The sequence below is a fragment of the Halyomorpha halys genome, unplaced genomic scaffold (genome assembly GCF_000696795.3).
Source record: "Halyomorpha halys isolate HHAL.00 unplaced genomic scaffold, Hhal_1.1 Scaffold469.1, whole genome shotgun sequence".
In the NCBI taxonomy this organism is placed as follows: Eukaryota; Metazoa; Arthropoda; class Insecta; order Hemiptera; family Pentatomidae; genus Halyomorpha; species Halyomorpha halys.
The window spans coordinates 1,272,258-1,290,567 of record NW_027114062.1 but is presented as its reverse complement, the minus strand read 5'-3'; the positions used below and the strand labels follow the sequence as shown (position 1 = coordinate 1,290,567).

The 18,310-nt window shown below is 30.5% G+C and overlaps 1 protein-coding gene across 2 annotated transcripts in view; it reads right to left on the bottom strand.

Moving 5' to 3' along the window:
* Positions 1-18,310, bottom strand: part of twz (BTB/POZ domain-containing protein twz) — a 172,167-nt gene that overhangs the window by 30,854 nt on the left and 123,003 nt on the right. For both annotated transcript variants that reach the window (XM_014424426.2, XM_014424425.2), the window contains one exon: positions 17,993-18,157. In XM_014424426.2, coding sequence (XP_014279912.1) covers positions 17,993-18,157 — 165 coding nt within the window. The remainder of the gene's footprint in view (positions 1-17,992; positions 18,158-18,310) is intronic.

Here is an 18,310-nt window from a genome sequence, read left to right as displayed (position 1 = left end):
TTATTGCTTACTTCTAAGTTTTGATTAAAGTAATTTATTACAGCATGCCTAAAGTGTGAATGTTTGTGCATTGAATGCCTTGTTGATCTTCTAACTGCTGAGGAAGAGAATCAAGATGAGATAATTATCAACTGTCATTTTTTTTGGCCATGACTCCCATTGGAGTCCTATACTGCCTAACCATGGTTGGGGGTCAAAGTTCTTCATTATTATTATTATTATTGCCATCCATTGCTTTATTGGTTATAAAAACATCCAAAACAATACTAACAGAATCAAAACACAAACTACGAGTAAGTAACCTTACACGACAACAAAAATGGTGGCGAGCTCAGCTCACGACATCATTCTCCATGTAACAGATTCTCAAGCATGGTATATCGTTTTAACATGGTAAAAGAAGGAATTATTTCTCCATTTAACATGAGATTTTACATTTAACACGCTTTAATATGTTAAAGTAAAGATTATGAATACCCCTGTTATTAGGACACAATATTAGTAATGCAACACATCTCACATCAACATCCCGAAAAGACAAATTAAATTGAAATGACTTGTTCCTCTGACATCCAAATTTATACTCTGCCAGATATCCCGGTCAAACTATGAGTATATTAAAAAAATAAATATATTAAAAAAAGTTTTCTAATACATCAATTAATTTTATTTATTTTTTAAAAAATATTTTTCTTTGAAGTTGTATAATTTTATGTACTCATTCTAATAAAATTTCATTTGAAAAACTACTTTAGTTTCCTTTTCATTATTTCGAAAATAATCGAATTTTAGAACAAAAATTGAGATGGTCTTTTATATTTGGATATTTTTATTTAAAGCAGTGTATATGATTGTTCTAAAAATGTATTTTTAGTTAATAGCTTTTATCACCCAATACAGATTTTTTATAATGCAATGTATATTGTTTATCAATAACAGTAAGTAGTTATTTTTTTAAATAATTAATAAAGATTCATAAAAAAAATTGAAAAACAACTAAAACTCATTGTCATTTTTATAATCATAGAAATTAAAATAATTATTTTTATCATTTATTTTTCTGTAATTTAAAAGGTACATCAGGGAATTTCTTCCCACTAACTGAGTTTAATGAATTTTAGAATGAGAATGAATTTTATAATATGACAAAAAATTCAATATACTCGGTAAAATTCTTCTGCATTTGTTAACTTACTTTTTTTTTGTTAGATTTGCGCAACGGTCCTGCAAAAACCTGGGCCTTGGTTGTCATTTGAGAAGGCAGCACACAGTCATGAACAAAGAGCCGACAGCACCCCCCCCCCCTCACTTAAAGAAAATTATGTTAATTATTACAATTTTTTATAGGCTCTGTAGATTGGATATTTACAGCGTCTATAAAAAATCTGGATGGTCAACATAACTTCATTTATAAAATAATTTTAATAACATTCTTGACATAAAATAATCGATTCATGAACAGGCTTATAGACCCATCTATATCAAAATAGAGATTTCACGCTAGGTAATATTCTAAGGTAATAAATAATTAGACCATTCACTGTCAGTAAAAACACCATATTGGAGCTATAGTGTCATACAAAAATGCATCGCACATGGGCTCTTCTTTTGTTTGCCTTTAAGTTTACAAAAATGGACTGATACCCTTCAAATATGATCCTAATCATTAGAGGGTCTTGGCTTTGTTGCAGATCTGGCACACAGCGTAGTAGAAACCATCTCAAATTTAGGAAGACCCATGCTAGATCCGTAATGTTGGTATCTGATATTTCTATCTGACAACTACCTAAAAGAAATATTAGAAGAAGATAGTTGACCGTATGAAGTAGATTGTATGAAGATAGTCCGGGTGGTGGTCAATATAGGTATCAACAAAAGTAAAAGAAAACTATTTATTGTTAACCTAGGTTTCGTCATCTCTTCTGCAATCAAACGAAGCCCTGAAAGTGTGGCGAAACGTTGAAAATTAACAATAAATTGTTTTCTTTTACTATTCTGATACCTTTATTGACCCCAACCCCGACTATCTTCTTACAATCAAAAAGAAATATTCCAAGAAAATTTTACTACTTGTCAATCGAAAATGTCCTGTGAATATTATTTGTTTCTTACAACAATCTGTATTCAACGAATAGTTGAAATGTCTCAATACCTTTGTATATAAGTATATAATGATGTAATTCATAACCTGGACATATATATGTGAATGCATAAATGCAGCTGTATGGTTTCAATAAGAATTTAAGGGCCCAGCGTGGGCCGAAGGGTACATTACTTTTTGACTGTGGGGGGGGGGAGCAGAGGAGGAGGAGAGGACCTTATTTATGCCCCCTCCGTTCGTCCTAATTTATTTTAGAGCCGACGGCATAGCCCAGGGGCGTCCTTTGTGAATGCTCTGTCCCGGTACCAATGCTCTTCTTTTGTCAGCGTCCGATGTGTTACATCCGTCACGTCGAGAAGTCACAATTGAGTTAAAATAATGTTTCTATCGATATCTTTAGGCCTATTCGGATAAGAATAACACCAAAAATTATATAAGGAAATCCTTCACAGCTGCCCCGCCCATGAAATCTCAGAATTAGTTAGGCTTGGGCTTATCTTACCTTCAAAACATTAACTAAGATTACAAACATGATTAGATCAGTCTTTGAAAAAAAATTACACATTTAGCAATACATGCAAGACTCATTATCAACCAAAGAAATGACAATTATATCGATAGTAAAACATTTTTAAATTTAGGAGGTCCTAAATCCTCTCAATTAATGAATGAGCTCTAAAGTTTTTTTTTAATTATTATTTTATTCACACAATACTTATGAATATATAAATTAACTGATAGTAAAATAAGAAATAGAAGGGGGAAATATATAAATAAATAAAAACAAATTTAAGATAGATAGTTGACAATGGATGACTACACGAGGAGTAGCTGGTTGGTGTGCGGTCAAAATGAAACACAAATAAGTTGATGTAACCTATTTAATTGTGCCAACGTTTCGGCTAGAGTTTCTAGCCTTCATCAGGGCTAAGAACAGAACAAGATAACAACCAAACATAAAGTAAAATAATATGCTAAACACAATAATTTCTGTTTACATTCAGCCGAACTGATCTCTACTACTACTTGTGGAGGAAAGAGTAGAACTCCGAAGATCCCGGGAGACTACTCTCTCTCTCTCTCTTAATACCAGTCACGAATTAAAAACCAGTTGATCTCTATTTAAAGTAATTTCAATTGCTCTACCGTAAGTAATAAGTCAATATACTTTTAAAAAATACGACATAAACAACAAATATACTCGGACTAATTAATATGAAATCCTATAAGAAAAGTTTAACCAAATAATTAACAATGAATTAGTTTTTATAACATCGGACATTCATGCTGCTTTACTTAACTTTTCAAGCGGTATATCATAAAAATGATTTAAATTTGATCATAAATGTTTAAAATAACCCAAATATTAACCATCGAATAATTTATTCTCTTCTTGACAATTAATGCATATGAAACAATAGGAATATTGTCTTATTATTTTTGACTTTATTTATCTCAGTTAAATAAATAGTATTTGGAAAAAAAATCTGTAAAGCTTTATTCGAGTAGGTTTTATGGAAAAGTTTCAACGAAATTCGGAGTCAATTTTTGTATAGGATTGATTTTATAAGACGTCAACAACCAGAATAATAAATGTATTTTGAATTTGAAATAAGGACAATTGAGGATGCTTATAACAAATTTAAACTTTTTGACCTCAATTGGTGTTCAGAATTATGAAAAAAAAAATTTATTTTCCTTTTTTACTAGTAACTTGAAAATCAAGCATTCGTATTGGTTCTACACCTTTTATATTAAACTATATGAAGAGAAATTTACCGACAATTTCAAGAAGTTTATTACTATATGATATTGAAATTTCTAGTTTGAGTTTGATGACTTGCATTAGGTAATAATTTAATACACATACTTCATTTGATTTATTCTCCACGTTTCATTCCTTAGATCATTTTCAAGGAGACCTTAAAATATTGATTTATTCTACTTACATTTTATTTATCAACAATAATATTATATTTTCACTATCAGGCCCTATATTTGATTTATCAAGGTTTAATTTTTTCCATTATAGGCTATTACGCCCAAGTCATATCATCTTTAAAAACCATCTATCAATCAAAATCACAAAATATAATTATTATTATTTTGATAAATTTTTAAAGTAATTATAATCTACTTACAAACAGTTATTTTTCTATTTTAATCACTTGAACTATTAAACCAATTTTTTTAACTTCTTCAAAATATTCTACTAAGATTATTTCCTTGTTCCTTATTGTCTGAAGAACATTGAATTAACAGCGAAAGGAAAAAAAAAATTCAAAGGAAGTTACTATTACTTAATTTGGAGTTAAACAAATAAAAATAAAGGATTCATGTTATGAGAGAAAAACCTAACTAAAGAATATATTAATCTGAGATATTGTTGAGATGGAAAATATTGACACCTCCTCAAAACTCTCCAGGTGACTACAAAAAATCCACAATATTTGATCTAATTTCATAGTGAAAAAAACAAAACAATAACATACCATTAATTTGTTTCATTATATTACCAATACTTTATTTAAAATTCATCAAGCAACATTCCTTGTTATAGAAGCTGATATTTGTTCGTATTTAGATAGATTTAACATATTAAATATACTAATTTTAAAACCAACAGTGAGTTGTATTGTGCTAAGGAGAAGGGGGAGGTAGACATTACTCCCGAAGCGTCCAAAAATAGAATAATTATGATTGTTGAAAACATTATATTTATGTTTTAAGTTTTTTGACCTTTGTGCAATTATAAATTTAAAAATAATATTGTAGATTGCAGAAGTTAAAGAAATGACATCCTTTGTCTAGAAATACATCATACAAAATGAAATCTCCGTAGCGATAGATAATGTTTAAAACAAGTATGAACAATAAAACAAATATAAACCTCTTCCCTCAAGTCATATTATTAAAATATATAGTTTCATGTATACAACGCGTGGAAGTATTTGTAATTATTTAAAAAAAAAAAAATGTTTTCTTTTCTTAGTCTGATCTGCATTTACTAGGTCATTTTTCAGGGCTTTTATGTCTAAAATATATAAATTAATATTTAAGCTTAAATATTTTTTCCTGGGTTGTAAACATGGAACTATATTTTCATAATATGACTGGGGTAATAAGGATTACGTTTGAAAATGGCCAATAAATTAGTATCAAAACATACTTAATATGTTAACAATATTTATATAATGTAAACATTTTCATTTTTTTTATAGTTTTATATTAAAAAATTGTGAATTTAATTTGGTCCAAATGATTTTTCTTAAACAGTTTGGTTGATATTTATTAATTAAAAATGATTGTCACAAGAAAAATAAACAACTAAAATAAAGCTATTTACCATAGATAATTATTATACGAATTAATAAAAAAAAATCTCTCAAGGTATATTCCATTTCGTCGAAACTACCATCAATGTCTTATTGACAAGAATAGGATTCATAGAATATCAGAAGGCGACTTATTGGAGGTACTCCTGTTCGAATGATTTTCGTTAAAGAATTATAAGTCTCTGTTATATAACTATTTCTAACATAGGATCCTTGATATTGTATATAATACCTACAAGTTTATTCTTGCAAGAATATGTATCAGATATTATTTATAATAGCTGAAGACTAATATTACCGAACGAAGTGCACTTAGACCTTAGAATAGAACAACTATTCTATATTCTCATAAAATATTATTTATGAGACTCAATTTTCAGACAAAACATTCGATAGGATTACTGCCCAATGCTATTCAGAGGATCATGAAATATTCAATTTTGTCAAGTAGTGCAAGTCGATAAATAAAGGACTCTCTTTCAGGGCCGACCTCAAAGGCATGGAAAACAAAAAGAAACAACCACGCTATTAATTCCCTGCTGTTATAAATACTTCATGAGCTGGTAGGAAAACTGTTTCTTGAATGGCTAGTATTCAAGTATAGAGCGTTTCAATGAATGAAAATAAACAATAGCTCACATTACAACAATATTTCCAGAAACTATCACTGTGGTAATAATAAAAAAACAAAAAAAAGACATTTTCTTTAATAACAGCACTGTATTTTTTTTAAATCTTCACTTTTTTATAGAGATATATAGACAAAATAGTCGAGTCCATGTTCATACTCATAAGAAGGGATGAGCAGTAACAGTCTTTACATTATGTTGTATGAATTAAATGAAATTGATTATAATACATTAAATGAATTTGAGTCTTATCAACATCAACTGATTCTAAAAACTTTGTAAAACCCGATAATTGATTAGTAAAATCCTAATTGTTCTATACTCCAAAGATTCGAATTATAATGTGTCAGACAGAGTTGGGCAAAAAATAATTACAATTACAAATAGAATTATTTTACAATCGCGCGAATTATTTTACAAAACCGATTCATTTCAACTTCTAGGATTTGTATGAGTCAAGCTACATGTAATTGCTATTTTAATTGCAATTAATAAGGGTAGAGAATCAACTGTTATTGTGAATCACTTGATTGTACATGAGAATCACAATTACTTTTACAAAATTATAGTAATTGTATTTTAAAATAACATCGCTGTAGGTTTTGTTCAAAACCACTATTTTTTGATGTTTTGGACCATTTAGAAGTTATCTTAGTGTAATTATAGTACAAGTTAAACATTTAATTGTAGATGTAATTAAGTTACTTATGATTACTGCTCAACTCTGGTGTCAGATATGGTTTAGCTTTATCATTTACATTTGCGACAAGAGCAGTTTTGCACAAGTTTCAGCGCTAAGGTTACTGATTTCAAACGAAAACAACGAAATTGGTGAAATATAGAACGGAATTGCCAGTGCTGCCAAGGTAGAAACAGTAATGAACCTAAAGATTAAAACTCTGCAGAAAAATTGAAACTTGGACAAAGGAATGAGAATCGGATTGTAGGAATGGATAGAATGAGTCCTGGATAAAAAGAGTATTTAATGCATTAGAAGATTTTCCTTTCCTTACTATAAAAGGATTAAAAACTAGTACAAATCTTTTAGTTTGGAAGAGTCCATTTTGAAAGCGAAAAAAGCACGATTTCGGACCGATTAAAGAAATGATAGGGAAGGGTCATTGATCATTTAATATCATAACGATTTCGAGATCAAACAGTGAAAAAAGTGATAACCCATGATATAATATATAATTAGTGGAATATAGAACGGAATTGCCAGTGCTGCCAGGCTAGAAACAGTAATGAACCTAAAGATTAAAACTCCGCAGAAAAATTGAAATTCGACAAAGGAATGAGAATCAAATTGTAGGACAGGGATAGAATGAGTCCTGGATAAAAAGAGTATTTAATGCATCAGAAGATTTTCCTTACTATAAAAAGATTAAAAATCATCTATCAACTAGTAAAAATCATCTAATTTGGAAGAGTCCATTTTGAAAGAGAACAAAGCACGATTTCGGACTGATAGGTTATTTGTATCGTATGGTATTGGTATTGATCATTTAATATCATAACGATTTCGAGATTAAACAAGGAACGAAGTAATAACCCATGACAATATATGATTACATATAATATATAGCATAAAACCGGCAAAATATATCACAAAGTGCCCAATTTTGTAATAATTGCCTATATAAGATTTTCATAAATACCTATATAGTTTATATACTCTTATAAAAGTTTTACATACATTTGCAAGGGAATACTTAATGTATAGTATGCGAAGACTACTGGATCGAAGTGTAATCTGAGAGTGCCCATTAGTACAGACATGGGTACACTGGGGTGTAGCACTCTATTGACATTGGTCTGTGGTCAAACTGCCACTCGCGACTTCCAATAACTGAGGCCTCCAGAGTCAATTTCCCCTCCCAGGGTTAGCTGATTGTTTCTGCTCTGTTATCACACGACTTAACAAACATTCCGATTTTTTGTTGAGCATCAAGTTTTAATGATTTAATTAATTTTTAACAAATATGGCAGTGATCTAATGTTAAAATCTCAAGTTCCATTCAGCAATATATTTACGTTTTATCAACTTTTAAAATAAAACTAACTGTTGCTTCTTGGATAGATAAATAATCAAACAATTAATAAAGTTTTTACAAAATATTGACTTAGTAATATGTACTCCAAAACCTGAGAGGTCTTACTACACAATATTCAAGATATTAAACCATTCAAAGAACAGATAATGTTTGAGTTTAATAATCAGATGTATTCATAATATAAAATGCTTAACATAATCCAACAAGAAATTTTTGTACTAATTTTAAGAATTGTAATCTTAAATCGAAAGGTTATGAAAAACTGAATATAACTAGTAGCCAACAGATCTCTTTATTTACTGCCATGAATCAATAGATCTTAAGTTAAATTATGCAAACATGTATTAGGAGAAGATAAGTTGACTGTATGAAGTAGATTAGAGGAAGTTAGTCCGGGTGGCGGTCAATTAAGATATCAAAATAGTAAAAGAAGATTATTTATTGTAAACCAACGAATCGTCATCTCTTCTTCTATCAGACAGCCCTGAAAAAGCCTTGCAAACCGGGGCGAATTGTTGTTCACAATAAATAGTTTTCTTTTACTATCTTAATAGCTTTATTGACTGTCACCCGGACTATCTTTCTGCAATTAAATTATATACTTTGGAGAAGAGTTATTAGCGCAGATTCAGATGTGCAAATAGAAATATAAAATACTATTATCCTCAGTAAAATGGTGAATGGTCACACTAAAAGAATGAGATTGAGGCTGCAATGCAAGGTTTTTTTTTATGTTCACTTACTGATGTTCGTACGCAGGTACGAGTGCGAAAAAACCACAAAATCCAACTAACTGTTTCCTTCCAATACTAATAAACTAAAAAATATTCCTATTTACTTTCTGTAATTGACATGACTAATATTAAATATATTATTTTAATTTTTTTTCTTCTGGCACTACAGACCGTGTAGGGGGCTTCGCGCGATATACTACGGAATGAAATGTATTGCGCGTTTCTTGACGAGGTTTTCATAAGGTGGGTACGTCACTCCCACACCTATTTTTTTACCACCCATTGTCTACCGGGGCTCTCAAATGACCGGGAGGAGGCTGTGTATTGTGCAATTATTTGATTGAAAAAATCCCGGGTAGGGCCGGGCTCGAACTCGCAACCTGTGGGTTGGTAGAATGGCGGTACCACGCTACGATCCTAGGCCCCTTTATGTTAATTATGTTATTAATTATAATCATTAATCATGTTAATTAATTATATTATATTTATTGTATAATATTCAATGCCAACAACAAATTTGCTCCGTCCACTTCGATATACTTAATGGACAGTAATAATTAAAAAGTTAGTATATGATACGTTATACTTGATTGTTTTTCATAAATATGTAATAAAAACAGAATAATTAAATTTAAAAAAAATAAATAAAAAAAATAGATTCAATTATAATAGTTATTTCAACTTTTTTTTTTTTTTTTCAATTTCAAATCAATCTAAATGATCTTTAGTAACCATTAAGATTTTTTAGCTCTTTCACTGTAATAATTAAATTTATAAAAATAATTTAAATTTGGAAACTTGATTTTTTTAATATGCTGTAAAGTTAAAGAATGTGGATCTGCTGAAAATTTTACAACATAAATGATATGAAACTCTGAAATCACATTTACGCGGTCATACGTGAGGTCTCCTATGTATTTAGCAGTAATAGTTGTCTCACTAGACTTTAGTTTACACATCTCGTATAAAATCTTACTAAAAAAAAAAAAGCATCGAAATTCAAGAAAATGAGGTCAGAATAACATTAGAATTACTTATATTATAACTTTATAGTTATAAATTAATAGTTAGAGTATATATAAATGAAACAAGGGCAGAAGCCAGCCCTGAGCCGATCCCTATTGCAAGTACAAGGGCTACAGAAAGGGCCAAACAGAGACAGACTCCCTGGGAGCTGGGAACGGACTGGCCTTTAAATAATAAAGCAGAGAGCCCGTTATTAGAGAGAGGGCTAATATTGCACTGGACACTACAAACAGAAACAGGGCACTAATAATGTTTGCACCGCCAACAATACGGTCCGGTCAACTCCACTTGTGAATAATCCATCCTTGGTCAGCCCCAGCTAGCTACGGTCGGATTTTCCGGAGGTCTCGTCCAGTCAACTCTGATACCAATCTACTCTGTTCATTCTGAGGGTCTCTCCATGTTATGAACTTTGTCTAGAAATAATTAATTACATCTTAATTGCTAGGTTTAATTAATAGTTTTTTAATTCTTGATTTAAATATGGAGGATCTTATTGACATTGTTATATGACACATATTTTATTGAATAAGTAATATTTACCACGGAACACGAATTCTAATCACGGTATTATTTTTTGAAATTTTTAAATACAATTTATTATGTATTAATTTACAAATCAATATTTTGTTTGTATTTAATAGTTCCAATCATATTCACAAATTAGCATGAACAAAAAAAAATGAGGATTTTTCGATCATTAAGTCGATATATACACTTTTGGAAAAAGGTTATTTAAAAATTAATAAATGATAAATGTATAATGTGTTAATAAATGTAATGAAAATGTTAATCTGTTACATCTATTCGACAGGAGAAAAATAATTTTTTTAAATTAACTTAATAAGTTTTAGCTAGGAAATTTTTATTTTTCCAAGATACCTTTATTTTTTTTAGAAAGAACCAGTGGCGCTGCAGGGAAAGAAGCATCCCTCCTCTCTTTTGGAACCCTGTTTTATCTTCCACACCAGATCAGGAAAGCATGGTTTGGAGATCCAAAGGTTGGATGTAAATATTGTATTTAAGAGCCAATGTGTGTCAAATGAATTTAATTTATTTTTACTTACATTTAATTTTCTTGGTTTCGCATTATAATCATTAATAATTTTTTATTATATCGATTAATATTTTTATAGATATTATATCTGTAATGTATTTTTTCTTTTAGAATATTTTTATAATTTATATATTTTTTTCTCTTCTTTTGTTTCTTTAATTTAGTCTGTATACATTGAATGGATTAATAGTTACAACGTTTTTTTTTGTTGTAGGTCGATTGTGGCAGCTTTTAGTATAATTATCCGATAAAAACTATTAAAATTTAAAAAAAAGAAATTTTTTTGAAATGAGGAAAATGTTGATATCAACTGTCCTCTTTAAGAAATAAATGTTTTCACCAAAAATGGCCTTATGGCCAACAAGAATGCACAATTACTAAATTTCGTGTTCTACCAATTAGTTTTAATTCGGTAATCATTATTCTGAGAAATTCCAGGTCCGGTCGGGTTTAAAACAAGGTGATTCTTTATCACCTATCTTATTTAATCTATCATTAGTACGTCATTAAAACTGTGATGAATACCAAAAAGGGTTTAACTTTGGGTAGTAACATACCGGTTAGATATGCTGATGATTTGGTAGTATTGAGTGAGAACAAAGAAACTATAGAACTAAATACAACCACTTTAATAAACTCCAGTAAGGAACTAGGTCTTGAAATAAATATGGATGAAACAAAATACATGGTTAGCAGTAGAAACCCGAGCAACTATGGTGATATAGCTATAAGAAAATGCGTTTCAACAGGAAGATAGGTTAAAGTATTTAGGTTCTACAGTAACTAGAAAAAACGAAATTGATGAGGAAATAAAAGCTAGATTGAAGGCGGAAAATGCTTGTTATTTTTCAGTTTCGAAACTGATTAGCTCGCGCCTTCTATCCAAAAACTTAGAAATTAGAATTTGCAAACCTATTATCCTTCCTACTATTCTTTGTGGATATGAGACGTGGCCTCTTACACTATGAACAGCGCCTTAAGGTTTTCGAAAATATAGTATTACGTAAAATATTCGGTTCGAAAAAGGATGAACTGACGGGAGAATTTCGAAGATTACATAACGCTGAATTTAGAGACCTACATCCGTTAAATATAATTCAAGTTATAGCGTTGCGGCGTATAAGATCGTAAGGTTGTAGGGCTTAGTAACGTGCGGATCCCTAAGATGTTAATAAACACTGAACCGACGGGTAAACGTTCGAGGGGTAGACTGAAACGTAGGTGGGAGGATCACGTTAAAACTTATTTAGTAGAATTGGGTTTGAAGGGGCATCACAGGAAGGATATATGCAGAGAGCGTTTAGAGGTATCGGCATCGAACCTTCGTGTTCATCTGGCCTTCATTATTATTATATATATCGTAAAATCACTTCGCTTAATAAGCCTTTTAACTAATAAGTAGATAATTTTTAATCATAAGTAAGTCCTTTAAAAATAATAATAACAGACGTAAAAGTTAGAATTTACAATATTAAATATACATGGTGTTCGGAAAGCCTACAGAGGTGCTTACGATGCTCCAATGATCGATATCCTTTCCCTACGGGTGAATCTTGATATCGAATAAGGTTAATTACAACTACACAGATTTATTATCTGGCCAGGGATAGGGAAACGGAAGCAAGGTTCATCCTAAACATTATTTAGACAATTTCGCCCATTCTTAACTGTAATAATATCTTTTTGATGTATTTATTCCAATTTTCATATTATATTTCCTATCACCAAGATCTTTTGAAATTTCCAAGAATAACTTTAATTTTATCAGGCTAGACTTCATTAAAAATTAGACATATCACAAATAGGCTCCTAAAGGATGAAATGTCGATTAAAGCAATAAGCAATTTATTTATTACGATATTCATTATCAATACTGTTAGTTATTGACCAAAATATTTTCATCGTCCTAAAAAATTGCAATGTTAATACCCTAGCTATCATCATTAGGTCTGTGTTTAATAAGGATAATTGCTACAACTCGTGGAGTAGAGGGGTTAACAGGAACTCTAAACAGAACTGTTGGTTATTGACCAAAATATTCCACAATTAATATAATTATTGAATATATAAAGTACTAATATAATTCGTATTAAATATAAATTAAAGTATAAAAGACAAAATTTATTAGGTATATCTAAATTAATAAATAAATTTAATATAGCAAGTTGGTTAATGATTTATTGTTTGATTGATAATAGTGAGAATGTCTAAACATATATAATTTTTAATAAGGCTTAAATGTTGATTTTTTATTATGTTTAGGATCATAATTTCGATTAGAAAATTAAATTACATCAAAGCGAAGTAATTAACTATGAATTTCAAGTAATAAAAATAATATTATAACTGTATTACAAAAAATGTATTTCAATCATCAACAACGACACTGAATTGAAATGATTTATCGATTGTTTAAATAAAATAAATTGTATCCAAGTCAGGTTTCAAAACACACTTTATTTCTTTAGAATTCCAATGTTTCTACCTATGCGGCCATCTTCAAGGACAATATATCAAATACCAGCTTTTATTGTACAACCATTTTTAACATTTCACTTTGAGTGTGACGAAGGTTGCGTTAAAAAAGTTATAATAGTGTTAAATTGATTTTTAATTAAAAGTTTTAAAATTTAATTGAAGAGTGACAAAATAGATAATTATACATAAGTTAAGGCAAGTTTATTAATTAATTAATATGATTCCCTAATGTTTTTTTTTTTTGCCTCATGGGGTAATTGATGATCTAGGCAGAATGGCCTGCTAAAAGTTTTTAAATAATTGGATGTGAGTTATAAATTTGTATTTAAGGTCATTTTATTAGTAATGTTTTTTGTTAAAATTCTTAAAAAAAATAAATGTATAATAAAAGCTTTAATTTTATAGATTGTTCTTGAGGTATGTCGACTGATCGAAACTTTTACAGAAATAAAGTGTGTTTTGAGACAATAATTTGGATACAATTTATTTTATATAAAAAATAATATCATGGTTTATTGAGTTTTTGAATCGATAAAGGCTTCAACAAACATACTTAGCAAAATAAAGTAGAAAATAAGAGAAATTTAGCATTTTCCCTTATAATATTTTATAAACATTAAACCAGTAAAGGAAATAAATTTAATCAACGTAAATGTAGTAAAACTGATACTTCATTAAATTACTTTCAGAACAATTTATATATTACCTATTATCTTTCACATTCCATTTCCTACAATATAATTTATTCTTTTTCGTATTATCACACTATTGTTTAGCTACTAAACCTTCCCATTCAAGCCCCAATATCCCTTATGACCAGGCCAAAAACCTAAGTACACCCTGAAAGCGGCAGTGTACCCGTGAATGTAGAGACGGATATAGCTGTGACCTCGCATCAACTAATTACAAGGGCTCAGCGGACGACAGGATGTGTGAGCTGAAGAGACAAGGTCCTAGCCGCAGGTGTCCCCCACGGCTATCACGCTTGTCCTCTTTCATCGTACATACGGATCAACGGAGGCTTGCTATATACTACAACCTACGCCATATCATGTACAACGTCTATATACTGGATGTTGGAGTTTCATATTATTGCTTTAAGGGATTTTTCTTTTATAACGTAAAACTTTTTTTTTTTCAATAGTCATCATTAGCAGAAAAATACAACATTTAAAGATACTAAATTATAAAAAAAATGTATGATTTAAATAAAAGCTATTATTGAAATAAATTATTTATCGTATAAATAAATAACTATAAAAATATGTTTTCGAATCATTGAATCTTGGTTGATAATAAACCCTAACATATACTCAAATTCTAATATGTTGTATTTCTTTTCACAATGGTTCAATTTCATTATTGATTGTACGGAATTTAATTCATTTCAAATGATCTTACCTACAGGTATTTTACTATAAAGTCTATATTTTTTGAGTTATGCTCAGCGTTTTTTTAATATATTTTTCATAATACAATAAATACGTTTTATTATCTGACTCTAGTGGTCATAAATATAAAAATATAAGCAAGCAGAATAAAAACAGGTGGGATAAATAATTAGGAATTGTATTTTTACTTTTCTAACCTAATATTCTTGTTTATTACTGTTGTTCAAGAGATAAATATTGCAAGTAATGAAAATAATAAAAAATGATTATGATATCAATTTATAATATGTACCTCAAGATTACAACATATATTTAGTCTTAAAAAACATGGTAGGGTATTTTTTTCTATTTATTTTCACTATTTTTTTTTTACTGTTAATAAATTATGTTGACAGTTTTTCTATAAAATATAATGTTAAGAGAACTAGTTATGAAATTATTAAGACTGGAAAGTGATTGACCAAAATATATTTGCTTATTATCGGTCATTTTCAATTATTGGTGATAGAACAAAATTAATTATTAAAATAATTAAAAATGACCAAAAAAAAAAAATAAATGAAACTTAAAAAAACAATTATTGTGTATTTTATTTGCCTACTATTTAGTATTGTTTTCAGTGAAGGCTCCAAAATGAACGAAAAATAAGACGAACTAATCAAGATAACATATACTCAAATGTGAGGTCTGTCGCCAATCGCAATATTCAAGGGACTACGTTTAAATATCGTACGTTCAGACGTTTTAGCAAAAATATTTTTTTTCTCTTTCTTTCAATTTTTATTTACATTCACACCTGTCAAATGCAAAATTGACAATCAGTAGACTGCCTGACTATTACATTGGATAAGCAAATAGCATGTAAGGTATGAGGAAGGTGCTGGTCTTGTGCTATAGATTACTCACGAAGGCCAGGTATTGTTGTTACTAATTTCCGACGCCTAATCATCTAATTTATGTTTTTCTTAGGGTATAACATTGCCTTATTGCCTGTGTATATTTTCACAGGTTTGCAGGGCCTCCGCACATAGTTTTAGCTACTTTTACAACATAGCTCGAAGTAAATTCAAACGCTGCTCTACCCGCTATTTGTTAATACTTTAGGTATAAGATAAAAAGATGCTCTATATTTGGGGTGAGAGTGCGGGTAGGTAGCAATGATTCCCTATAATTAATTTTTGGTGTTGGTGATGATAATACAATAGAGATACTGTAATGTTGTACATCAAACAGTACGGTGCCGTCACTGTGCCCCCTTCTAATTCTAATTATTTCATACGTTTTATTTTTAATAATATTAATATATGAATTAAGGGACTATTCGAAAACTAGTTTTTTTACATAGTTTTACTAAAGTTTTACAAATAATTCTATCGAAATATTGCTCAGCAATGTGAAAATTATTTAATAATAATTATTTAAGTAATTTTTTCATAATAACACCACTAAAGCTTTAGGTTTGGCAATCAAGTGAAATTCATTGTCCAGGCTCACCAAGACAAAAAAATCAATACCCTTTTCTTTTATTTCTTATCTATTAAATTTTTTTTTTCAAAATTTCTAATAACTGGTTTAACAAATTTTTTAACTATTAATTTGTGTTTATTAATTTGACAACTTTTATCCATGGGCTCTGCGAATTTCAATCCTCTCTGCACCTTCATTTCAGCGGGTCAGCAGATGATAACATAATAAAGTTTTTTTGTTTTTTTTAGTAACTTATTTATTGTTATATATATGCACATCAAGTAAATTTGCTGTAAGTGATATTATGACATGATACAAACATGTGGAGAATCTACCTATTGATAGAACTCCAAAAACATTTCTAAAGAAGATATCGAGGCCATCTTCTTTTCAGACAACTAGGAGGATTATTCGGTAGTGGAGGAGAAGCCAGGTTAGAAACGAGTTGGTTTGGGTGGTTGGGAAGTTTATTATGGATTGGTATCTGGTTCTGGCCAAATTGACAACATAGGGGACATTGAGGTCCTGATGGATGATTTGATTTGTGACAAAGTAAGGAGCATTAAGGATTTTGGACTGTAAGGATTGGATTAGATAGGAATTAGATGGTGTAGTGGAGCCCCATAGCTCAATTCCGTATCTCAAGATAGGCCTTATAGTACTCATGCAGCTCAGTCTTTTGTAATGGATTGGAAGTTTGGACCGTTTGTCTAGTAAATGTTGTAATAGTCGGAATCGACGAGCTGAGTCCTGTCTTTTCAGTCTTGTATGAGGATTCCATGTCAGTCGTTTGTCCATATTTAGTCCTAAGTAACGGATCTGTTCAACAGGAATAAGTGGGGTATTGTTAAAAGATACTGTGGGGCAAGACGAAGTTTTACGACGAAGGGTAAATGTGATTTGGTGGGATTTATTGTAATTTATTTTAATCCTCCAGTTTTGGCACCATTCTTGTGGATGTGGGATTGGAGGGATTGGGGTACAATGGAACGATCATTCATTATTCACTGACAATAGGCATGTGTCATCGGCATTGGTGGTGAGAATAGTGTTAGAATGGGTTGGGATGTCAGCTGTAAAAACTGTATAAAGGATAGGACCAAGGGTACTACCCTGAGGTACACCAGCAGACTGAGGAAACAGGGATGAATAAGCGCTATTGTGATTTACTTGAAATAACCTGTCTGAGAGATAAGAACGGATAATGAGATAATATGTAGGGGGTAGGAATTCACGGATCCTGTATAGCAGGATCAAAGCCCAGTTCTACATCAAAAAAGACTCCCGAGCAGTACATTCTGCGCTCCAATGAAGACGATACTACATCAACAACACGATGGCATTGCTGGATAGTGGAGTGGGATGTTCGGAATCCAAACTGGAGATCTGAAATTAAGTGGTTGGAATCTAGGATGGGGTACAGGCGTTTTAAGATAAGTTTCTCAAGGATTTTTGCCACGATAGGTAACAGAGTGAAAATATGTGAATCTGAGGTCAGCATTGTAGATGTAAGGTAGGAATATAACAGATTTTCGAAGAATATGTTTTAGAACATGGAATGTAATTAGGTCATAACCAGGAGCTTTGCGGGTTGGTAAATTCTGGATGATGTTGGATATCTCTGATGGATGAAATTATTTTGGTGGCAAGGTCATTTGGAGTGGAGTATTCAATACTTCTTCAATGTGCATAATAAAGTTAAGAATAAATAATCACTCACTTGGTTAGAGTCTCCAGAGATGATGTGTAGATGGTGCCGCCGACATCTATGTGGACTGGGGCCGTGTAGCGATTTGCGGCCGCCACGAACGGTATCCCAGACATTTTGTGGTTGTAGCCAACACCTGGGGTCGGGGAGTTGGTCGGTGAGGTACCAGGGCTCCCACTGTAAAAACATCATCATTAAATATATCTTTGGCATGTAAAGTATATCTTAGTAAATAAAACAAATATGTAGGTTAAATATATAATTAAGATTATAGCACTAATTTATAACTTGATAGTTTGTACTAAAGGACGAAACGGATAGGTAAATCAT